At 42.8% G+C, this 25102-nt stretch overlaps 1 protein-coding gene and 1 long non-coding RNA gene across 4 annotated transcripts in view; one reads left to right on the forward strand and one right to left on the reverse strand.

The window, feature by feature from the left end:
• LOC110527641 (protein TMEPAI) overlaps positions 1-10863 on the reverse strand; it is a 91764-nt gene extending 80901 nt beyond the window's left edge. The window contains exon 1 of one of the 3 annotated variants that reach the window (XM_021609047.3): positions 10194-10863. In XM_021609047.3, coding sequence (XP_021464722.2) covers positions 10194-10299 — 106 coding nt within the window. In that variant the 5' untranslated portion in view covers positions 10300-10863. The remainder of the gene's footprint in view (positions 1-10193) is intronic. The other 2 variants (XM_021609046.3, XM_090240568.1) reach the window with 2 other exon arrangements.
• Positions 1-25102, forward strand: part of LOC149982494 (uncharacterized) — a 493843-nt gene that overhangs the window by 331684 nt on the left and 137057 nt on the right. The window lies entirely within an intron of this gene.

The raw sequence follows: 25102 nt of genomic DNA on the forward strand, positions 1-25102 counted from the left end.
TATATAAAGCATCATACATCTCGGAGCTCAAACTGCTTGCTCGCAAAGCCTTAAAATGCACCCTTATCCCTCACAGGCAAGTCCCCACATGTGCCCGATGGGACCCAAAGAGAGAGCCGTAGGGAGTTGAAGAAGAAGCAGGGCGAGGGAGTAAGTGAGTGAGTAAGGTATGCGGTCAGGACTCCCTTTGTGAAGTTTTGCTGCGAGGTTTTGCCAGGTCTTGTGACTTCACCTCATTTCCAATGCAAATGAAAGCTGCTTGGCTAGCTAGTGTGTCAGAGCAGATGAGTGAAGACTTCAAAGGGCAGAGGCCTGTGTTTTCTCTATGACTGGGAAGTGAATGGTATTGATGAGATCATCAATAATACTAGCTTAGCCTCCCGGGTGGCGCAGTGGTTAAGGGTGCTGTACTGCAGCGCCAGCTGTGCCATCAGAGTCCCTGGGTTCGTGCCCAGGCTCTGTCGTAACCGGCCGCGACCGGGAGGTCCGTGGGGCGACGCACAATTGGCCTAGCGTCGTCCGGGTTAGGGAGGGCTTGGTCGGTAGGGATGTCCTTGTCTCATCGTGCACCAGCGACTCCTGTGGCGTTCCGGGCGCAGTGCGCGCTAACCAAGGTTGCCAGGTGCACGGTTGCCGACACATTGGTGCGGCTGGCTTCCGGGTTGGATGCGCGCTGTGTTAAGAAGCAGTTGGTTTGTGTATCGGAGAACACATGACTACCAACTACCAGTCTCTCCCGAGCCTGTACGGGAGTTGTAGCGATGAGACAAGATCGTAGCTACTACAACAATTGGATACCACGAAATTGGGGAGAAAAAGGGGGTACAATTTTTTTTTTTAAATAATAATAATACTAGCTTGCTAACCCACGGATATGTGGGGAGGTGTCTGTGAAGGGTGTGCACTCAGGGTTAAGGAGAGTGACTAAAATAATATTACCCTGCAATTACTGTACATACAAGATCAGGGAGGGAGTACATTTGAAGGTATAAGCAAATAGTAACCTCCACAAAGTTACAGTCCTTCAACTTGAGTCAACAATCTAGCCTCCTAGAATGTGATATGGAAATTAGGGTTTGATTAAAAATGGTTTCCAATAAGCAGTCACAAACGCTCTAAAATGAGATGGTGCAACACCCTTACTTTCTCTCTGTCCTGCATGTTCAGATAGTACCTCCTCATTTCGACTCTCCGTTTCAGAGCGTTTTTGTAATGGGTTATTATTTTTCCGGCCAACCTGCAGCTGTTCTCTGTACTTTGCTGTTCTCAGTTCTGCGCAGACAGTCACCGGAAGTTCAGACCTATGAGAGCTAGTCAGACAGACCCGCTTCTTGCCCAGTGCTTAAATTTGTAAATCGGGAGATGCCGGAACAAAAAGTGAGCGTGAGGTGACCTGGGGAGCTCTGAGGTACAAAAAAATCCCCTTTATTATAAAGCATTGCATTTGCGTAGTGGCATAGAGCAGTAGAGTTGAGGCACTTACAGAAGTTGCACACATGGGGAACATTTTTAGTAGCCTAGGGTCCGGGAAGAATGTGGCCTTTTATAAATGCATTTCATGCAATACTATGTCATTTTCCATGACTGGCTACTTTGGCAGAATATTTTTTAATACAGCAGAAATGATCGAAATGACAGGCTACTTTGACAGTGACAAACTGAGAATCTGAGATCAATAAAAACTACCTTGTCTCGAATCCATCAATAGCCTAGGCCTAGGTGTGTGGAGACATGTTGTAGGCTACAATATGAGGAGGAAATTATAGTCCTAAAAATACTTTCCAGTTTCACTGGCCCACTCGCTGACGCGTTTTACTTTGTAAAACAATATTTGGAAGTTGATCAAATATTTTCGTAGTCTACAGCAGAAAGATTAGTCTTCTCTTTTCTGCGGGAGTTTGTGTTTTCCCGCAATTGTATTGAAATATTGCGAAAGGCCTGTTTTGACTGCATGTTGTTTGTTCACTGACAGACTTGCCACACATTCCCGACAGCAGGCTATGCCTTGTTATTGGACAGTCCACAGCTAGGCTATTTTTTTCAAGAAACTATTGATCCTCTGTGGCTACATTATGGGCCTTATCATGGTGTAATAGGCTATTCTGAAATATTTGACATTTTTTCCTTCTCCCATAACCACGGCCATGCGTTGGTCTCAAACATAGGTTAAAATTAGAGATGTATCGGGATATATCGGTGACAATATCGGAATAGGCCAATATTAGCCAAATATGCCGATGTCTAGTTCAATGCCGATGTGAAAAAACGATGTCAAAGCTGAAGTGCATACCTATATAACGTAGATAGGTGACGTAATGACGTCACAAAAAATACAGCGCTACACGTGCAACAACAGCATTCCTAACCTTGCCCACAATGTCTGCTGTGTGGATCTACTTTGAAGTTTCAAAGGCAGATAACAGAAAGGCCATATGCAATGTTTGTGACGCTATTATTTCCCAAGGAGGGGAGAAAGTGAAAGAAATTGATTTTGATTATGTTTTACTGGTAATGGAGACATACGTAAATGCCAACAAAATAACTTTTTAGTCAGTGTGTGTGTGTGTCTCTGTGAGAGAAAGACGCATTGTATTTTCATTTTCTGTTACTACATCGGCCAACATTTCCAATGTTGATATATGCCTAATGATCCTTTGGAATGCAAGAATAATGCAATATGTTGTATTAAATGTACTAACCCCCCCTTTCCCATTATTTGCAGATACTAGAATACCTGACAGAACCTACTATTCCTAGTAATGAAGATGCATTAGGAAAATGAAGAAGTAACAAGCACCGTTTCCCCATCCTAGCTAAAGCTGCGCGCAAGTATCTTGGTGCTCCCTGTACTAGTGTGGACAGTAAGTGCCTTTTCAGTGCAGCTTCACACATTGTAGACGAAAAAAGAAACAGACTCTCTTGTGACAAAGCCGAGCAGGTCCTCTTTGTGAAGGAAAACCTCCCCCAAATGTTAAAGTTGTAAATGGAAAGTCATATTGTAACCCAGCCATCTAGAGCCACTGGAAGAATGTTTACTAAGCACAATGGCTTTTCTGTTGTTCATTCATGGCTGGTATAGGTCAAAATTTTCATTTAGTTTAAAACAAAGCAGTTGTTTGTTTTTTTCCATAATGAAAGATGAAATGTGTTGTACATTTTCTCTCATTTTACTAGTTAAATCAGTTGAGCACATTTGAAAAGTTTGTTGTGCCATTTATAGCAGTTTATGACAGCCGAGACAGTCATTTTTTTGAAGCAGTTAAAGCTAAAATGATTAACTGCATTTTAGTTTAAACCAATATTCATTTCAAAGCATTTAAGTTTCTCTATATTGTCAAGATTGGATAGTAAGAAGAGCCACCAACAACTTAAGAATCTTTGTAAGGCCCGGGCAGCTAAAATGTGTGTCTGTTGTGCGATAAAATACATTCATGGATGTGTAATTGTTCTAATTTACAAGTTATTAAACAATTTGTTCCTAACTGAACATATGACACTCTGTTTCAACTATTTAACTGTAATAGAATGCTTAAAAGGCTGCTAAAACATTAAATATCTGGGGGTTTTTGGCAAGGAAAATATCAGTTATCGGTATCGGCCAAAAATGTAATATCAGTGCATCCCTAGTTACAATGCCGACCCAACCCAAATCAACTCTTAGAATATCAGACCAGGCCTGAAAATCTACTTTTTTACATTGTTTTTTTAGGGGCAGGATAATTAACGAATGAACTTTGACCGCTTTATTTATAATGTTTACATTGAAAAAACTAAAAATATATATTTTTCATGCCACGAGATGTTCCGGATCCGGCCAAATACCAGATCCGTGGCTGGGTACGTTCCCACTTTCTGTTTTCCTGCCCATCGCCAAAGTGAGGCTGCAGAATAATGATTTGCCTGCCTGATTCCCAGCCTGGCTCACAGGTGTGTGTGTGTGTGTGTGTGTGTGTGTGTGTGTGTATTCTCCTTCCACAATAAAAGCCCTTGCCTTTAAAAAAAAATCCAAACTGCAGATGGAATTACAGAGGGTACGGTACTAAGTCTATTTAATTTTTTTATTATTTAGCTACAAATGATTATGCCTATCTTCACTGCACTGGAGCCATCATTTCTTCAAACTTTTGGCCGAGAATATGGACAGAACCCACAGCATATCATATTCGGTATCTAAAGTTTACACTTGATTGAGAAATTAATTTCCCTTTGAAAATAGTGAGACAACCAACCCTTGCCAAATACCCTTCCTTGTTTCTAAACCTTGGGTGCATTTAAGGTGAATTTAACGTCTGTAAGCCTCATTAGCGTTGGCGAGACTGCTCTGTTGGTTTTGCACCTCCAAGGTATACACCAAACTGCTGTTAGTTAGTTGGTTGTAGAGCAGCATTTACTGTGGCTTGTACTAGAGGTCGACCGATTCATCGGAATGGCCGATTAATTGCACTCCACGAGGAGACTGCGGTGGCAGGCTGACTACCTGTTATGCGAGTGTATCAAGGAGCCAAGGTAATACGCTAGCTAGCATTAAACTTATCTTTTAAAAAAACAATCAATCTTAACAATCACTAGTTAACTACACATGGTCAATGATATTACTAGTTTATCTAGCTTGTCCTGCATTGCATATAATCGATGCGGTGCCTGTTAATTTATCATTGAATCACAGCCTACTTTGCCAAACGGGTGATTTAACAAGCGCATTCGCGAAAAAAGCACTGTCGTTGCACCAATGTGTACCTAACCATAAACATCAACGCCTTTCTTAAAATCTATTTTTTTATATATTTTTAAACCTGCATATTTAGTTAATATTGCCTGCTAACATGAATTTATTTTAACTAGGAAAATTGTTCACTTCTCTTGCGTTCTGTGCAAGCAGGGTCAGGGTATATGCAGCAGTTTGGGCCGCCTGGCTCGTTGCAAACTGTGTGAAGACCATTTCCTAACAAAGACAGTAATTAATTTGCCAGAATTGTACATAATTATGACATAACATTGAAGGTTGTGCAATGTAACAGCAATATTTAGACTTAGGGATGCCGCCCATTAGATAAAATACGGAACGGTTCCGTATTTCACTGAAAGAATAAACGTTTTGTTTTCGAAATTATAGTTTCCAGATTTGACCATATTAATGACTAAGGCTTGTATTTCTGTGTGTTATTATATTATAATTAAGTCTATGATTTGATAGGGCAGTCTGACTGAGTGATGGTAGGCAGCAGCAGGCTCGTAAGCATTCATTCAAACAGCACTTCCCTGTGTTTGCCAGCAGCTCTTCGCTGTGCTTCAAGCATTGCGCTGTTTATGACTTCAAGCCTATCAACTCCCGGGATTAGGCTGGCAATACTAAAAGTACCTATTAGAACATCCAATAGTCAAAGGTATATGAAATACAAATGGTATAGAGAGAACCAGTCCTATAATAACTACAACCTAAAACTTCTTAATATTGAAGACTCATGTTAAAAGGAACCACCAGCTTTCATTTGTTCTGAGCAAGGAACTTAAACGTTAGCTTTTTTACATGGCACATATTGCACTTTTACTTTCTTCTCCAACACTTTGTTTTTGCATTATTTAAACCAAATTGAACATGTTTCATTATTTATTTGAGACTAAATTGATGTATTATATTAAGTTAAAATAAGTGTTCATTCAGTATTGTTGTAATTGTCATTATTACACATATATATATATATATATATATATATATATATATATATATATACACAGTGCCTTGCGAAAGTATTCGGCCCCCTTGAACTTTGCGACCTTTTGCCACATTTCAGGCTTCAAACATAAAGATATAAAACTGTATTTTTTTGTGAAGAATCAACAACAAGTGGGACACAATCACGAAGTGGAACGACATTTATTGGATATTTCAAACTTTTTTAACAAATCAAAGACAGAAAAATTGGGCGTGCAAAATTATTCAGCCCCTTTACTTTCAGTGCAGCAAACTCTCTCCAGAAGTTCAGTGAGGATCTCTGAATGATCCAATGTTGACCTAAATGACTAATGATGATAAATACAATCCACCTGTGTGTAATCAAGTCTCCGTATAAATGCACCTGCACTGTGATAGTCTCAGAGGTCCGTTAAAAGCGCAGAGAGCCTCATGAAGAACAAGGAACACACCAGGCAGGTCCGAGATACTGTTGTGAAGAAGTTTAAAGCCGGATTTGGATACAAAAAGATTTCCCAAGCTTTAAACATCCCAAGGAGCACTGTGCAAGCGATAATATTGAAATGGAAAGAGTATCAGACCACTGCAAATCTACCAAGACCTGGCCGTCCCTCTAAACTTTCAGCTCATACAAGGAGAAGACTGATCAGAGATGCAGCCAAGAGGCCCATGATCACTCTGGATGAACTGCAGAGATCTACAGCTGAGGTGGGAGACTCTGTCCATAGGACAACAATCAGTCGTATATTGCACAAATCTGGCCTTTATGGAAGAGTGGCAAGAAGAAAGCCATTTCTTAAAGATATCCATAAAAAAGTGTTGTTTAAAGTTTGCCACAAGCCACCTGGGAGACACACCAAACATGTGGAAGAAGGTGCTCTGGTCAGATGAAACCAAAATTGAACTTTTTGGCAACAATGCAAAACGTTATGTTTGACGTAAAAGCAACACAGCTGAACACACCATCCCCACTGTCAAACATGGTGGTGGCAGCATCATGGTTTGGGCCTGCTTTTCTTCAGCAGGGACAGGGAAGATGGTTAAAATTGATGGGAAGATGGATGGAGCCAAATACCGGACCATTCTGGAAGAAAACCTGATGGACTCTGCAAAAGACCTGAGACCGGGACGGAGATTTGTCTTCCAACAAGACAATGATCCAAAACATAAAGCAAAATCTACAATGGAATGGTTCAAAAATAAACATATCCAGGTGTTAGAATGGCCAAGTCAAAGTCCAGACTTGAATCCATTCGAGAATCTGTGGAGAGAACTGAAAACTGCTGTTCACAAATGCTCTCCATCCAACCTCACTGAGCTCGAGCTGTTTTGCAAGGAGGAATGGGAAAAAAATTCAGTCTCTCGATGTGCAAAACTGATAGAGACATACCCCAAGTGACTTACAGCTGTAATCGCAGAAAAAGGTGGCGCTACAAAGTATTAACTTAAGGGGGCTGAATAATTTTATCCAATAAATGTCGTTCCACTTCATGATTGTGTCCCACTTGTTGTTGATTCTTCACAAAAAAAATACAGTTTATCTTTATGTTTGAAGCCTGAAATGTGGCAAAAGGTCGCAAAGTTCAAGGGGGCCGAATACTTTCGCAAGGCACTGTATATACATATATATATATATATATATATATATATATATATATATATATATATATATATTTAAAAAATCATAATCGGTCGACCTCTAGCTTATACCCCTGATAGCATTGACATGCCTATTAAAGGCAAACTCATATTTATATTTTTGGGGAGAGAGAGAGAGAAACAGATTAAAAGAAAAGCTGAACCTCTGCCCTTCATGTTTGTATAATGGGAGAGTATCATATTACGATTAATTACAGTATCACGATGTCGATATCTCGAACTGGGGGAAGTCCTTTTTGATTCCTCTCTGAGTCTGTCTTGCTGGGAAGAAATCAGAGCCTCGACAGAATCAAATTATCATCAACAGAGATTTGTCACATCAAGAAACCTAAAATAGTTTTTTGGTTTCTAGTCTGGGCACAGCAAAATAGCCATAAAAGGTAATAGCTTTGTATTTATGATAGACATAGACAATTTGGTATTGTGCATCAAAAGCTATTTTCCACCAGTGTTTATCATCATTGCATCAAATGAATAGGCTAAGTGTTGAGAAGTATTGGAAGCATAGACATACACTGAGTGTACAAAACATTAAGAACCCCAGCTCTGAAAGCTATGATCCCTTATTGATGTCATTGTTAAATCCACTTCAATCAGTGTAGATGAAGGGAAGGAGACAGGTTTAAAAAATGATTTTTAAGCCTTGAGACAGTTGAGACATGGATTACGTATGTGGGCCATTCAGAGGGTGAATGGGCAAGACAAAATATTTACGTGCCTTTGATCAGGGAATGATAGTAGCTGCCAAGCGCAACGGTCTGTGTCAAGAACTGCAACGCTGCTGGGTTTTTCATGCTCCACAGTTTCCCGTGTGTATCAAGAATGGTCCACCAACCAAAGTACATCCAGGCAATTTGACACAACTCTGGGAAGCATTGACGTCAACATGGGCCAGCATCTCTGTGGAACACTAAAAACACCTTGTAGTGTCCATACTCCAACAAATTGAGGCTGTTCTGAGGGCAAAGGGGTGGGGGGCTATTCTCAGTGTATAGGCTAAAGCGTTACTGAATAAATTAGGGGGGAAAGAGAAGCTTGTGTACTGAATAAGTGCATTGTATAGGCCTAATGTGACAAATACCATCCTGAGAAAACTGTGGGTTGTGCAGTAGCTTTCACTTCTGTAATCCCAAATAGAACTGTAAATTCGACTGGTTTTCCAAATGTGTGCTCTTTAGAACGCCAGACAGCACCAAATCGAAGCTTGAGATTAGCTCCCCGCCAACCCCACCCACATAGTCAGATAATAAGCATTGAAATAGATTTTAACATATTATTTTAAATGCGCAGAGAGAGAGAAAGACAGAGAGCATTCCCAAATAGACTGGGTTTTTGGTTAACAGAGGCAAACAGAGATAATATCCTCATTCTGGCAGTGGTATTTAGATTTTCTGTTCATCTGATTTTGAAGCTTGCTTGGGCATCCACCACATCTCGTTGTTTAGGCAGGCTGTCTAGACGAAACGAAGTGACTTCACAGTGTATTTAGACATGCACTTTACAGTTAATCTCAATTGAGAATTGCCCTACCACAGAAAAACAAAGCACTTCAGACAGAATATAAGAGGGCACCTTAATTATGGGGAAGCCAAGAGCAGGACACATTCAAAATTCCATCAACTCTGCACAAGCACTAAAAATACTGACATTTTGGCTCGTTCCTTGCGGAAAATATTTATCTGGAAAAGAGGAGACTGTACGCAGAAGGAGACAGGAGCTCACAGTCCATTACATAGCGGTATTCAAAATGTCCAGATCTTTCTCTAAGATATATAGACCGGTTGTCTCCTTTGGGAAACTTATCAAATGAGGGAGCATCTCAATCTCTCATTTTTATCCCCTCCATCTCTAGACAAAACATCACACAGCTCTTGCAGGCAGAGCTTAGCTTAACTGTCTTTAGAGGAAATTCCTCTTTTCTCCTAAATTACTTTTTGGGACTAGAGGGTCTGTCAGAGTAATATTCATCAAAGATGATACATTAATTCCACTTGCCCCTGCCAAAATATGAGTCAATCAATAGACCACACATCATACGTCAACATGTCCAAGTTGATTTAGATGGGAAAATAATTGTATTGTTATTGTTGTTAATGTTTAATAAATGTCCCCTCGACTCTAATTACACTATTTAATAAAAACATATTTATATTTGTTACCCTATTTTATTGGGTTTATTAATTCAATTATTCATCCGTCTGAAAAATCAATCTATTGATTTAAATATCCAAAATACCACTGTTTGCTGTCACTCCACCATTGAAGATTTTGGATCACTGTCTGCATGGTATGTACAAGATTTTACTTGTGAATAGAGCTCACTTCAATAACCTGAATTTGCTTTTATTGCCTATAGACATACACAATTAATTTACAAGGTTTGTAGTATAAAACATATTCACTGAGACACCTTTTATGGAAGTTTAATTGAACTTATTTAGGATCAATTAGTGTATATCAGAGATAGCCAGACGTCTGACCTGCACAATAATAAACTTTGTTGTGACGATCAGATAAGCTTCCGTTTCATCATGTCAAACAATGGCAGACAGTTAAACGTTCAGTTGACGAAAATCCCAATGTTAAGGACAAAAAGTTGCTTGCTGGGAGTTAACTCATGATATGGCTGACAAACGTTGCACACAAAAAAACAGGGCAGTCAGCCAGAAATTGTGCTGAATTTAAAGTATAAAGAGGTGGGATATCTAATAGTTTGCCTACCTGCCACGCAATGGAAGCCTACGCGAGCTAATAGACCCAATCAAGCGTGGTCAGTCCAAGTGGAAAAGAAACGTGCAGAAAAGTAGCAATAGTTCGCTTGAACATTACAAAAAGTACTTACTGATCTCCATGCTTTGGAATGAAGTCGAGCGTTTGCAGTTACATGTACAGGATACATTGGTCTGTATGGCCGCTGTACCGTTTATTAGACCCATGAAGTTGAACATTTACATCTGGAAATCTAAACGAAAAACGGCTCGGATATCTCTCCAGTTCACTTTTCATGCGCGCCGCGGGGCAGGAATCACAAAAAAACATACGATATTTTATTTCTCGGTAAAGTCTTCTGCGGGTGGAAGTCAGTGGTCTAGGGTCTCAGTTGCCTTCGTCCTCCCCCTCCCCCTACCCGGACCGCAGCCTGCCGTAGGTACTCCAGTATCCCTGATGTTTGTGAACAGACAGCTTGTGCTACTTTGTATCAGTCTGTCTGCTGGGCTTCTGAGCTCACCACCTCTTTCAAGTCCAAGTCGGCTGAGCTCCTATTGGGGGGTCCATGCAATCTGGGATCCTTGGGACGTCCCTTTCCCATTGAAGTTTACATTTAAAAAGGTTCATGTAAGGGTTAAGGTTAGGGTTAGGTAAGGGTTATCGATATTGATATGGTTAGGGTTGGGGTCAGGTAAGGGTGGGAGTTAGGGTTAGGATTTAGGACATGGACGTCCCGAGGATCCAGAATAGCGTTTTATTGGGGCGGGGCTTGGATGCAGACAGGATTACGTCAACACCAGACTTGAACAGGCAACAGTGACAGGATGTCTGGCCAATCGGATAGCAAAATCTGAAGTCGACGCAGTTTATTACCGTAGCAATTGAGGGATTTCGATTAAGTGCACCGGGCTATGGCCTGTGACATACTCGCAAAAGTGGTAGTATAAAAGGAGTTATCTCCTCAAATCGAACGGTAATCTACCCGCTCAGCCATGGCGTCAACAAAGCAGCACGTTGTATCGTTTTCCATAAAATATTTTTTTGAATTTTCAAACTAGTTTTCATTGGGACAGCACGTAAAGCTTTTTTTTTTTTTTTTTTTTTTAATCAATTACCTTTGAATGTGAAAACACAGAATATTACTCATTACTCCACGTCACTTTTCCTTTGAGCTGAGTTCGCTGTCAGCCAAAACGGGGCACCTCGCTCACGCCCAGGAGGCAGCTCTGTTCCAAAGCGAATGCGATCAACGCTAGCCCGGTCCGCCCGGGGCATTAATCGAATCCCCTCAATCTGATCGGGAAACTGCACCAGTCAGTCATCCACTGATATATTTAATATATTTGCAGTGTTAAAATACAGTAGTGACTTGCTCTATTTAACAATGACGTGCGGTGAGGTCTGCGGCTGGGTAAGCACTGGCTATTATCAAAGCCATATTTACTCACAAATAAACCTTGATGAAGCCCAAATTCACCATACAACTGATAGCTCCAACAACAAATGACATGGGCTATTATACGAAATGGACAACAAAAAAATGTCAATATCAATGTAGCCAAGATACACAAGTTTTCTATTGTGGCATATTTCACATAATCTGAAAAAATGACACTGCTCAACTGAGCTCAGGTCAGCCATAGACCGATGTAGCATCCAGAGTTACAAGGTGGCAGTAAAAATACCAATTTATGGACACATTTAACCTGAATAATTCGCATTGCAGACTCCATACCCTTTCACAATGGATTTACAATTCTTTCAACGTGCAGCACCTGCAAATACACAAACACGCACATAATATTGTTATGTGAAATATTATTAAAGACACATATGTAATAACTAAGGTTCTAATGAAATGTCCATATCAACAATCTAAATAATTGAAAAACACAGTTCAAAACATTAAAGTGTCTCATTAAAACTAAATCCTAGCTTGATGAATCAAATGCATTCGAAGGGATGCTGTCTAGTCTCATTATTTAACCGTAGAATGACCCTCAAATTGCTAAGGAAAATGCATTTAGGCCTTTACTTAAGTCCATTCTCTCTGGTGAATCTCTCGGTGAGAACGTTGTAGAAGTCACAGCAGAACCCCATGTCCATTATTTATTGTGCATGCACACAGCAGGGAGACACATTCACAAGGCCACTTTTGGTTCCATTTTCACACTGACACAAAAAGTCATTCCATCCACAAAGCAAAAATAAATGTCCAAGATGTGTAAAAGTCCAGTTAAAAAGTATGAATTGGTAATGACGTTTCAGACAAATGTCCAGTACTCACTGTTTGCCTGCCTGACAGCTAGGGAGATGGTGGTTTCCTGTCATGTGACGTGTTGTACGTAGAGCCTCTGTTTGGGTGGCATGTAACCTAGAGTTTAAAGCCATTGCCCGAGCTGACAAGGTGAAAAATCTGTTGATATGCCCTTGGGCAAGGTACTTAACCCTAATATTACTACAGCTGGTAAAACAACACATTTCACTGCACCTATCCGGTCTATGTGACAATAAAACATATTTTTTGCTACCTCTGCTCCTGTCGTGTCTAAACTTTCATTATAGTTGACATTTCACTCTTCAAACCCTCAAAACGGAGCACTAAATTATTATTGGATATTTTTTGGGGTCCAATAGTGTCCATTTGTCAGGCTGGTCTTTTTGCAGTTAGCTAGATTTGTTCAGTTAAAAGGATGCGAGCGACAAGTTATGTGGAGACACCCAAATGTGCAGAAGCTTACTCCACCCACACAACATTTTTAGGCAATAAGTGTGGCAGATAGCCTAGCTGTTAAAAGTGTTGGGCCAGTAAATGAAATGTTGCAAGTTGGAAAAATCTGCCGTTCTGTCCTTGAGCAAGGCAGTTAACCCCCAACAACAACTGCTCCCTGGGTGCCGGTGATGTGGATATCATTTCTTTATTGTGTGTTCCTTTTGGGAAATTTGTCTTGCATCTCAACAAACAACTGTACAGCATCACCAACAGGTGCATAAATACATCAATCACAAGCAATAACTACAGAAAAAATACACATGTGGATACAGTTTGTAATTCAGTTCGTAACTTCTGGGGGGGGGGGGGGGGGGGGTGAGCATGAATGATTTATGGGTCTCTGGCGGTTTTGTAAAGATGGACTCTATTTTGACGGCCTGATGGTAGGAGTTGGCACTGTCAGGCCGGTGGCAATTCTCGCTTCTGCCCTCACCACGCTTTCCAAGAACAGCGCTTCCATGTTCTTGAGATTAATGCCACTGATTTTGCTTGACAGCTTTACTATTTGTGTAGTTGATTTTTATTTGTGATGGATAGCTGATTGTACCAGGCTTGGAAACAGAAAGTGAGAACACTGAAAAAAGGACGTGTAGACTATGGTTGTTCTTTTATTGACCTGATATTTATTTAATCTCATGAAACACAGTCGTTGTTGTCCCTTTTTGTATATCTGTTGTGTTTGCAGTCTAGGAGAGTTTTGAGTCAATTATAGTTCCAAGATATTTGTATTGCTCAACTGATTCTATTTGCTCTGAGTCAATGTGGAATGGCCTGGTGTCGTCTTTTATAGTTCTGAAGTTTATTGTAATTTCCTTGTTTTGTTTTTACATTAAGAATGAGTCTGTTTTCCTTGTACCATTCAGTGAAGTGTGTTATTTCTGTCCTGTCGTCATCCTCTGACCCCTCTATTAGACCAACAATTGCTGTATCATCTGCATACTTTACTGTTGCACATTCTGATGTTATTTGGGTGCAACCGTTAGTGTAAAGGGTGAACAGAACTGTCGAAAAAACACTGACCTGGGGTACCCCTATATTGTTGGTTAGGGGGTCCGATGTATTCACATTGAACCACTCTTCTAACCCGACTGGTGAGAAAACACCGGATCCAATTGATGAGATGGTCATTGACGCCCGTGGTTGCAAGTTTGTTCACCAGAATATCAGGATCTAATTTGTTGAAGGCAGATGAAAAATCATCAAAACGTTTTCTGGCATATGAATGTGGTTTATCCAGACCCATGTAGATTTAATGAAGAAGGAAGAGCAGTGGATCTTAAACTCCACGGCTTGGTTTATATGCAAACAGAAAAGGGTCCAGTAGGCTCTCCGTGTGTCAGAGAAGGTGTCCAAGGACAATTATGTTCAGAGAAGGTGTCCAAGCATTTGATTATCACGAGGTCAAGCATAGTCATTCAGGTATTTGGTATTACATTTAGGTTGAATACATTCAGTTGTGCAACTGACTAGGTATCCCCTTTCCCAATACATGTGCAAAATATTAAATTGTCTCAATGCAACTAAAGAAGGCTAGACAAAGCAGCGATGTCTATGCTGACCCTGTCCATTAATAGTGACTGGACTCAGGAACGGCCTACCCTGTCTGCACGTCACTGCTATTTAATCAAGAATATACACTGAGTGTACAAAATATTAGGAACATCTTCCTAATATTGAGTCGCGACCCTCTTTTGCGCTCAGAACAGCCTCAATTTGTCGGAGCATGGACTCTACAAGGTGTCGAAAGCGTTCCACAGGGATGCTGGACCATGTTGACTCCAATGCTTCCCACAGTTGTGTCAAGTTGGCTGGATGTCATTTGTGTGGTGAACCATTCTTGATACACACGGGAAACTGTGAAATATGAAAAACCCAGCAGCGTTGCAGTTCTTGATACACTCAAACTGGTGCGCCTGGCACCTACTACCATACCCTGTTCAAAGGAACTTAAATATTTTGTCTTGCCAATTCGCCCTCTGAATGGCACACATACATAATCTATGTCTCAAATGTCTCAAGGCTTAAAAATCCTTCTTTAACCTGTCTCCTCCCCTTCATCTACATAAGATATACATTTCCCCTGAATTCCCCTGGTCTGTCTATGTCATGGAAAGAGTAGGTGTTTCTAATGTTTTTTACACTCAGTGTATACCGCATATGGGTAGGCTATGAGTAACTTTTGTTTTATCTAACTTTCCCACAGCCTCATTTGCTTCTTGTCTACTCTAAAGCCAATAGATTGTCACCTTTCTGTGGTTTTAACAATGACTGGACAACATATCAAAAGCTGCATAACAGTTCAGTAACCCAGAGAAATATTAGCTTATTTTAATTGCTATACAGTGCCTTCGGAAAGTATTCAGACCCCTTGAATTTTCCCAAATTCGGTTAAGTTGGCCTTATTCTAAAATGGATGAAAGAAAAACAATCCTCAGCAATCTACACACAATACCCAATAATGACAAAAAACAGTTTTTTTTTAATATTTTGCTAATTTATAAAAAACAAAAACAGAAATACCTTATTTACAAGTATTCAGACCCTTTGAAATGAGACTGATTGAGCTCAGGTGCATCCTGTTTTCCAGTGATCATCCTTGAGATGTTTCAACAACTTGATTGGAGTCCACCTGTGGTAAATTCAATTGATTGGACATGATATGGAAAGGGACACAACAGTCTATATGTGTTCCTTCCAAACAACTCAACTGTAGTTTCATCTGTCCACAGAATATTTTGCCAGTAGCGCTGGGGACATCCAGGTGCACTTTTGCAAACTTCAGACTTGCAGCAATGTTTTTTTTGGACAGCAGTCTTCCGTGGTGTCCTCCCATGAACACCATTCTGGTTTAGTGTTTTATGTATTCTAGACTCATCAACAAAGATGTTTGCATGTTCCAGAGATTTCTGTACGTCTTTAGCTGACACTCTAGGATTCTTCTTAACTTCATTGAGCATTCTGTGCTGCGCTCTTGCAGTCATCTTTGCAGAGCGGCCACTCCTAGGGAGAGTAGCTACAGTGCTGAACTTTCTCCATTTATAGACAATTTGTCTTACCATAGACTGATGAACATCAAGGTCTTATGTCTTCTGAGATCTCTTTTGTTTGAGGCATGGTTCACATCAGGCAATGCTTCTTGTGACTAGCAGACTCACATTTTGTGAGTGTTTTTTATAGGAAAAGGCAGCTCTAACCAACATCTCTAATCTCATTGATTGGACTCCAGGTTAGCTGACTCCTGACTCCAATTAGCTTCTGGAGAAGTCATTAGTCAATGGGTTCACATACTTTTTCCAACCTACACTGTGAATGTTTAAATTATGTATTCAATATAGACAATAAAAATACAAAAATGTTGTGTTATTAGTTTAAGTACACTATGTTTGTATATTGTTGTGACTTTAGATGAAGATCAGATGAAATTTGATAACCAATTTATGCAAAGATCCAGGTAATTCCAAAGGGTTCAAATACATTTTCTTGCCACTGGATATGGACAGGGGGACCTAGCCTCGACCTCCAGTGTACTAGGGGAGGTTCTCCGTTTTTGATTTTTTTTTATAAATTAGCAAACATTTCTAAAAAACGTGTTTTCTTTGTCATTAAGGGGTATTGTCTGTAGGTTGATGAGGGAAAAAATTAATTTAGTCAGTTTTAGAATAAGGCTGTAACCTTACAAAATGTGGAAAAAGTCAAGGGGTCTTTCTGAAGACACTGCATGTAAGACTATCATTGCAGATCATGTTAGGTTGTAGGCCTTAAACTTGCTCAACTTAAATCTCATGAGTTACTTCAGACTAGAGGAACAACTGCCCTTCAATGGAGAATATGGAAATACAAGGTATTTACATACACCATTTCCTAAGGGGAAAATGTAATATGATGTATTTTGATCCTTAATGTGGATTTAAATGAAATGTGTAACATTTTGACTGCTGACAAAAAGTATGAATGTTTCTTACCTTTAGGCTCAGAGTATCTCCTGGGGTGTATTCAGTAGGAACCGACTGGAAGCAAATAGACCGAAATAGGGAGGGACTAATCTGAACTTTTTGATTCAAAATGTTTTCAGTTTCAAAATGTCTTGCTACGGTTTGCAATGGTGTGCACTAATGAATACACCACAGGGTCTGACACAATGAAACTCATCCAGAACGTAGCATGGCCATCCCTTTGGTTGTATAGTATTTTCTAATTGATGTACTGTATCTGTATTGCAATGCAATGGATGTCAAACCATCTCTGTCATGCCCTATTTACACACAGTATTTGCACATGCTGTCATGTATTGTCATGTTGTGTCTTTCTGTCCTTTCCTTTCACCCTGTCTCCCTCTGCTGGTCGTATTAGGTTACCTTTTCTCCCCCGCTTTCCCCCAGCTGTTCCTTGTCTCCTCCTAACTACCCATTCACCCCGTTTCCCACCTGTTCCCTTTTTCCCTCTGATTAGGTCCCTATATCTCTCTCTGTTTCTGCTCCTGTCTTTGTCGGATTCTTGTTTGTTGTGTTTCATGCCTGAACCAGACTATCGTCATGTTTGCTGTAACCTTGTCCTGTCCTGTCGGAATCTGCCGGTCTGTCTAAACCTACCGATGTTTGGTTATTAAAGAAGCTCTGTTAAGTTAATTCGCTTTTGGGTCCTCATTCACTCACCGTGACAGAAGAATCCGACCAAGAATGGACCCAGTGACTTCGGATCCTCTCCACTCAGCCGTCGAGATCCAGGGAGCGATGCTAGGCAGACACGAGCAGGAATTGTCTGCTGCTCGACATGCCGTTGAGACCCTGGCCACCCAAGTCTCCAACCTCACAGAACAGGTTCACCATCTCCGCCTCGATCCACCGGCCACTTCCAGGGCTTTCGAATCTCCGGAGCCCAGAATCAATAACCCGCCGTGTTACTCTGGGGAGCCCACTGAATGCCGCTCGTTCCTCACCCAGTGTGATATTGTGTTTTCTCTCCAGCCCAACACTTACGCCAGGAGCACTGCTCGTGTCGCCTACGTCATATCTCTCCTTACTGGACGGGCTCGTGAGTGGGGCACGGCAATCTGGGAGGCAAGGGCTGAGTGTACTAACCAGTATCAGGACTTTAAGGAGGAGATGATACGGGTTTTTGATCGATCTGTTTTTGGGGAGGAGGCTTCCAGGGCCCTGTCTTCCCTATGTCAAGGCAATCGATCCATAACTGACTACTCTATTGAGTTTCGCACTCTTGCTGCCTCCAGTGGCTGGAACGAGCCGGCCTTGCTCGCTCGTCTTCTGGAGGGTCTCCGCGCAGAGGTAAAGGATGAGATTCTCTCCCGGGAGGTTCCTTCCAGCGTGGATTCCTTGATTGAACTCGCTATTCGCATTGAGCGACGGGTTGATCTTCGTCACCGAGCTCGTGGAAAGGAGCTCGCGCTCTCCGTTGCCCCCCTCTCCGCATCACTACCATCTTCCTCTGCCGGCTCGGGAGCTGAGCCTATGCAGCTGGGAGGTATCCGCATCTCGACTAAGGAGAGGGAACGGAGAATCACCAACCGCCTCTGTCTCTATTGCGGTTCTGCTGGTCATTTTGTCACTTCATGTCCAGTAAAAGCCAGAGCTCATCAGTAAGCGGAGGGCTACTGGTGAGCGCTACTACTCCTGTCTCTCCTTCAAGATCCTGCACTACCTTGTCGGTCCATCTACGCTGGACCGGTTCGTCAGCTTCCTGCAGTGCCTTAATAGACTCTGGGGCGGAGGGCTGTTTTATGGACGAGACCTGGGCTCGGGAACATGACATTCCTCTCAGACAGTTAAGGGAGTCCACGGCCTTGTTCGCCCTGGATGGTAGTCCTCTCCCCAGGATTCAGCGTGAGACGCTACCTTTAACCCTCACTGTTTCTGGTAATCATAGCGAAACCATTTATTTTTTAATTTTTCGTTCACCTTTTACACCTGTTGTTTTGGGCCATCCCTGGCTAGTTTGTCATAATCCTTCCATTAATTGGTCTAGTAATTCTATCCTCTCCTGGAACGTCTCTTGTCATGTGAAATGTTTAATGTCTGCTATCCCTCCTGTTTCCTCTGTCTCTTCTTCACAGGAGGAGCCTGGTGATTTGACAGGGGTGCCGGAGGAATATCACGATCTGCGCACGGTGTTCAGTCGGTCCAGGGCCACCTCTCTTCCTCCACACCGGTCGTATGATTGTAGTATTGATCTCCTTCCGGGAACCACTCCCCCCCGGGGTAGACTATACTCTCTGTCGGCTCCCGAACGTAAGGCTCTCGAGGATTATTTGTCTGTAGCTCTTGACGCCGGTACCATAGTCCCCTCCTCCTCTCCCGCCGGAGCAGGGTTTTTTTTTGTCAAGAAGAAGGACGGGTCTCTGCGCCCCTGCATAGATTATCGAGGGCTGAATGACATAACAGTGAAGAATCGTTATCCGCTTCCTCTTATGTCTTCAGCCTTCGAGATCCTGCAGGGAGCCAGGTTTTTCACTAAGTTGGACCTTCGTAACGCTTACCATCTCGTGCGCATCAGGGAGGGGGACGAGTGGAAGACGGCGTTTAACACTCCGTTAGGGCACTTTGAATACCGGGTTCTTCCTTTCGGCCTCGCTAACGCTCCAGCTGTCTTTCAGGCATTAGTCAATGATGTCCTGAGAGACATGCTGAACATCTTTGTTTTCGTTTACCTTGACGATATCCTGATTTTTTTCACCGTCACTCCAGATTCATGTTCAGCACGTTCGACGTGTCCTCCAGCGCCTTTTAGAGAATTGTCTTTTTGTGAAGGCTGAGAAGTGCACTTTTCATGCCTCCTCCGTCACATTTCTCGGTTCTGTTATTTCCGCTGAAGGCATTAAGATGGATCCCGCTAAGGTCCAAGCTGTCATTGATTGGCCCGCCCCTAAGTCACGCATCGAGCTGCAGCGCTTTCTCGGCTTCGCGAACTTCTATCGTCGTTTCATCCGTAATTTCGGTCAGGTGGCAGCTCCTCTCACAGCCCTTACTTCTGTCAAAACGTGCTTTAAGTGGTCCGTTTCCGCCCAGGGAGCTTTTGATCTCCTCAAGAATCGTTTTACATCCGCTCCTATCCTTGTTACACCTGACGTCTCTAGACAGTTCGTTGTCGAGGTTGACGCGTCAGAGGTGGGCGTGGGAGCCATTCTTTCTCAGCGCTCCCTCTCTGACGACAAGGTCCACCCATGCGCGTATTTTTCTCATCGCCTGTCGCCGTCGGAACGTAACTATGATGTGGGAAACCGCGAACTGCTCGCCATCCGGTTAGCCCTAGGCGAATGGCGACAGTGGTTGGAGGGCGCGACCGTTCCTTTTGTCGTTTGGACTGACCATAGGAACCTTGAGTACATCCGTTCTGCCAAACGACTTAATGCGCGTCAGGCGCGTTGGGCGCTGTTTTTCGCTCGTTTCGAGTTCGTGATTTCTTATCGTCCGGGCTCTAAGAACACCAAGCCTGATGCTTTATCTCGTCTCTTCAGTTCTTCAGTAGCCTCCACTGACCCCGAGGGGATTCTCCCTGAGGGGCGTGTTGTCGGGTTGACTGTCTGGGGAATTGAGAGGCAGGTAAAGCAAGCGCTCACTCACACTCCGTCGCCGCGCGCTTGTCCTAGGAACCTTCTTTTCGTTCCCGTTCCTACTCGTCTGGCCGTCCTTCAGTGGGCTCACTCTGCCAAGTTAGCCGGCCACCCTGGCGTTCGGGGTACGCTTGCTTCCATTCGCCAGCGTTTTTGGTGGCCCACCCGGGAGCATGACACGCGTCGTTTCGTGGCTGCTTGTTCGGTCTGCGCGCAGACTAAGTCCGGTAACTCTCCTCCTGCCGGCCGTCTCAGGCCGCTTCCCATTCCCTCTCGACCGTGGTCTCACATCGCCTTAGATTTTGTCACCGGACTGCCTTCGTCAGCGGGGAAGACTGTTATTCTTACGGTTGTCGATAGGTTCTCTAAGGCGGCTAATTTCATTCCCCTTGCTAAGCTTCCTTCTGCTAAAGAGACGGCACAAATCATCATCGAGAATGTTTTCAGAATTCATGGCCTTCCGTCAGACGTCGTTTCGGACAGAGGTCCGCAATTCACGTCTCAATTTTGGAGGGAGTTTTGCCGTTTGATTGGGGCTTCCGTCAGTCTCTCTTCCGGCTTTCACCCCCAGTCTAACGGTCAAGCAGAACGGGCCAATCAGACTATTGGTCGCATCTTACGCAGTCTTTCTTTTCGTAACCCTGCGTCTTGGTCAGAACAGCTCCCCTGGGCAGAATACGCCCACAACTCGCTTCCTTCGTCTGCGACCGGGCTATCTCCTTTTCAGAGTAGCCTCGGGTACCAGCCTCCGCTGTTCTCATCTCAGTTCGCCGAGTCCAGCGTCCCCTCCGCTCAGGCTTTTGTCCAACGTTGCGAGCGCACCTGGAAGAGGGTCAGGTCTGCACTTTGCCGTTATAGGACGCAGACTGTGAGGGCTGCTAATAAGCGTAGAACTAAGAGTCCTAGATATTGTCGCGGTCAGAGAGTTTGGCTCTCCACTCAGAACCTTCCCCTTAAGACGGCTTCTCGCAAGTTGACCCCGCGGTTCATTGGTCCGTTCCGTATTTCTCGGGTCATTAATCCTGTCGCAGTTCGACTTCTTCTTCCGCGATACCTTCGTCGCGTCCACCCGGTCTTCCATGTCTCCTGTATCAAGCCCGTTCTTCGCGCCCCCGCTCGTCTTCCCCCCCCCCCCCCATCCTTGTCGAGGGCGCACCCATCTACAGGGTCCGCAGGATTTTGGACATGCGTCCTCGGGGCCGTGGTCACCAGTACCTCGTTGATTGGGAGGGGTACGGTCCTGAGGAGAGGAGTTGGGTTCCCTCTCGGGACGTGCTGGACCGTGCGCTGATCGAGGATTTCCTCCGTTGCCGCCAGGTTTCCTCCTCGAGTGCGCCAGGAGGCGCTCGGTGAGTGGGGGGGTACTGTCATGTATTGTCATGTTGTGTCTTTCTGTCCTTTCCTTTCACCCTGTCTCCCTCTGCTGGTCGTATTAGGTTACCTTTTCTCCCCCGCTTTCCCCCAGCTGTTCCTTGTCTCCTCCTAACTACCCATTCACCCCGTTTCCCACCTGTTCCCTTTTTCCCTCTGATTAGGTCCCTATATCTCTCTCTGTTTCTGCTCCTGTCTTTGTCGGATTCTTGTTTGTTGTGTTTCATGCCTGAACCAGACTATCGTCATGTTTGCTGTAACCTTGTCCTGTCCTGTCGGAATCTGCCGGTCTGTCTAAACCTACCGATGTTTGGTTATTAAAGAAGCTCTGTTAAGTTAATTCGCTTTTGGGTCCTCATTCACTCACCGTGACACATGCAGTATAAACAACCATTATCTCTTATATTAGGCCAGTAATGCCACAAGTCATGTCAACATTGCTTCATATTTTGGAGCAAGGAGAGCTTGCTTCAACCAACATCAAACAAAGCATTGCATAACGCATTAAAATAGCTATTTAGGGTGCCATTTGGGATGTAACCTTTGTTTAAATATGGCATATGACACACCATGTCTAGACAATTTAAATGCTTCCTCCAAACCCTGGTATTAAGTACAGTGTTTAATTTGTAGGTTTGGCTGAAATGGTCAAACACACCCCCGTGTTCCCCTAAAGGCAAACTGTTGTCTTCTTCATTAAAAATCCACTATGCATGCCAGAGATTCAAACTATTCGTACATACAGTATATAATTGTTACAGTTCTCAATCAAGTAAGTACAAGCATTTTTGGGAACTGTGGTTAAATGTACCTATAGCAGAACAACAATGGTAAAATGCTTAAATACATTTCAGAATGTCTGATCGTTTTCTTGCCTTTGTACACAGTAAATCAAGGAGTTTTTTGGTGTGTATTTTATCTTATTTCCGCCATCATTTCCTATAACCAAAAACAGCTTCTGGACATCAGAACAGCGAACACTAACGTTGATTGGGATGAAGATTTCTACTTCATCTAGTCAGCAGCTGTGGATGTACTGCTAATTCCAGACCAGGCCCTAGTCCCCAGGATTCAATAGAGGAAGAGACGGCGCAAGAGAGGAAAAAGAGCGGTCTCCCTGATGAGACTACGTCAGTTAGTAAATAAACCAGCATCTACCATCTGTTCTATTGGCAAATGTAAAATCACTAGAGAACAAACTGGACGATCTCTGTTCGAAACTATCATATCAATGGGACCTGAAGAACTGTAATATCCTATGTTTCTTGGAGTCGTGGCTGAACAAGGATATGGATAATGTTCTAGCTGTTTTATCTAGGCATCGGGCTCCTGAGTGGCGCAGCGGTCTAAGGCACTGCATCTCAGCACAAGAGGCGTCACTACAGTCCCTTGTTCAAATCCAGGCTGTATCACATCTGGCTGTGATTGGTAGTCCCATAGGGCTGCTGACAATTGGCCCAGCATTGTCCGGGGTAGACCGTCATTGTAAATAAGAATTTGTTTTTACCTGACTTGCCTAGTTTAATATAAATTAAATAAAAATCGTCAAGACCGGACGGCAGCTTTGTGTGAGGTGTGTGTCTCTTTGTTAACAACAGCTGGTATGCTATCTCTAATGTTAAGGAAGTCTCAAGGTTTTGTTCGCCTGAGTTAGAATACATCATGATAACCTGCAGACCATACTATTTACCAAGGGAGTTTATCTATATTTTTCGTAGCTGTCTATTTACCACCACAAACCGATGATGGCGCTAACATGCTGGCCTCACCGCTCGTGTCATTATAGCCAGGCGCTAAAATATAACTTGGTTCTATTTGTGACGCTTGACTCGCTGCAAGTATCCTCATTTGTTTTTAGGAGCATATACCCACATGGGTGATTGAAAGATGAACTGAGGTCCACACTCCAGTCCAGTTGGTAGTGGTAATGCACCTTAAAGTTGGTTGTCAACCACCATATAGTCAAAAGAAGAAGAAGAAGAAGAAGAAGCCTGAAGGAGGAGAGATTGGAAACGATACAAACTCGGTTTACCCTTTTATCTGTGGATTAATTGTCGGAGTAGAGGATGTTGTGAATTTCAGGTAAAATAACAACCCTATGTTTATATCCCAAATTAGCTAGCAACAGCTAACTAGCTAGCTAAATTGCCATTAATGTTTAATGCTTTTCGACCTGTCCCCAAATGAATATAGTTGGTTCAGAGTTAGTTTTGATATTTCAACCTGCGTGTCCTGGTATGGGTAGACAAAATCAACATGCGCTTAATGGCGGACTCACGTACGCGAGCAGTCTGGTCAGCATGTAAGGTCCCACTCAATGAGCTGTATAAGGCCATCAGCAAACAGGAAAATGCACATCAAGAGGCGACACTCCTAGTGGCCAGTGATTTTACAGTGTCTTCAGAGAGTATTCACACGCCTTGGATTAAATTGAGATTTTTTTGGTCACTGGCCTACACACAATACCCCATATTGACACTGTCCTTCACACAATACCCCATAATGACACTGGCCTACACACAATACCCCATAATGACACTGGGATACACACAATACCCCATAATGACACTGTCCTTCACACAATACCCCATAATGACACTGGCCTACACACAATACCCCATAATGACACTGGGATACACACAATACCCCATAATGACAAAGTAGAACTATGTTTTTCAATATTTTAACAAATACATGAAAGCTAAAATGTCTTGAGTCAATAAGTACTCAACCCCTCTGTTATGGCAAGCCTAAATAAATTCTGGAATGACACCGCTCAGGGATTTCACTATGATGCCAATGGTGACTTTAAAACAGTTCGAGTTTAATGGCTGTGATAAGAGAAAACTGAGGATGGATCAACAATATTGTAGCTACTCAACAATACCAACAGAGTGAAAATGAATCCAATACAAGACATCACTGAATACCACTCTTCATATATTCCAGCATAGTGGTGGCTGTATCATGTAAGGACTGGCAAATGTTTCTGAGTAAAAATAATTTCCGGAATGTAGCTAAACATAGGAAAAATCCTGGAGGAAAACCTGGTTCAGTCTGCTGTCCACCAGACACTGGGAGATTAATTCACCTTTCAGCAGGACAATGACATAAAACACAAGGCCAAATCTACACTGGAGTTGCTTACCAAGAAGACAGTGAATGTTCCTGAGTTTTAACTTAAATTTCCTTGAAAATCTATGACAAGACTTAAAAATGGTTGTCTAGCTGTCACATTCGTCGTATACATAATGAGCGGACCAAGGCGCAGCGTGAGTAGAGTTCCAAATATTTATTAAAGTGAACCGTCAAAAAAACAACAAAGAATAAACGA

This window comes from Oncorhynchus mykiss, chromosome 7, assembly GCF_057628025.1.
Source record: "Oncorhynchus mykiss isolate SJ-2025 chromosome 7, ASM5762802v1, whole genome shotgun sequence".
In the NCBI taxonomy this organism is placed as follows: Eukaryota; Metazoa; Chordata; class Actinopteri; order Salmoniformes; family Salmonidae; genus Oncorhynchus; species Oncorhynchus mykiss.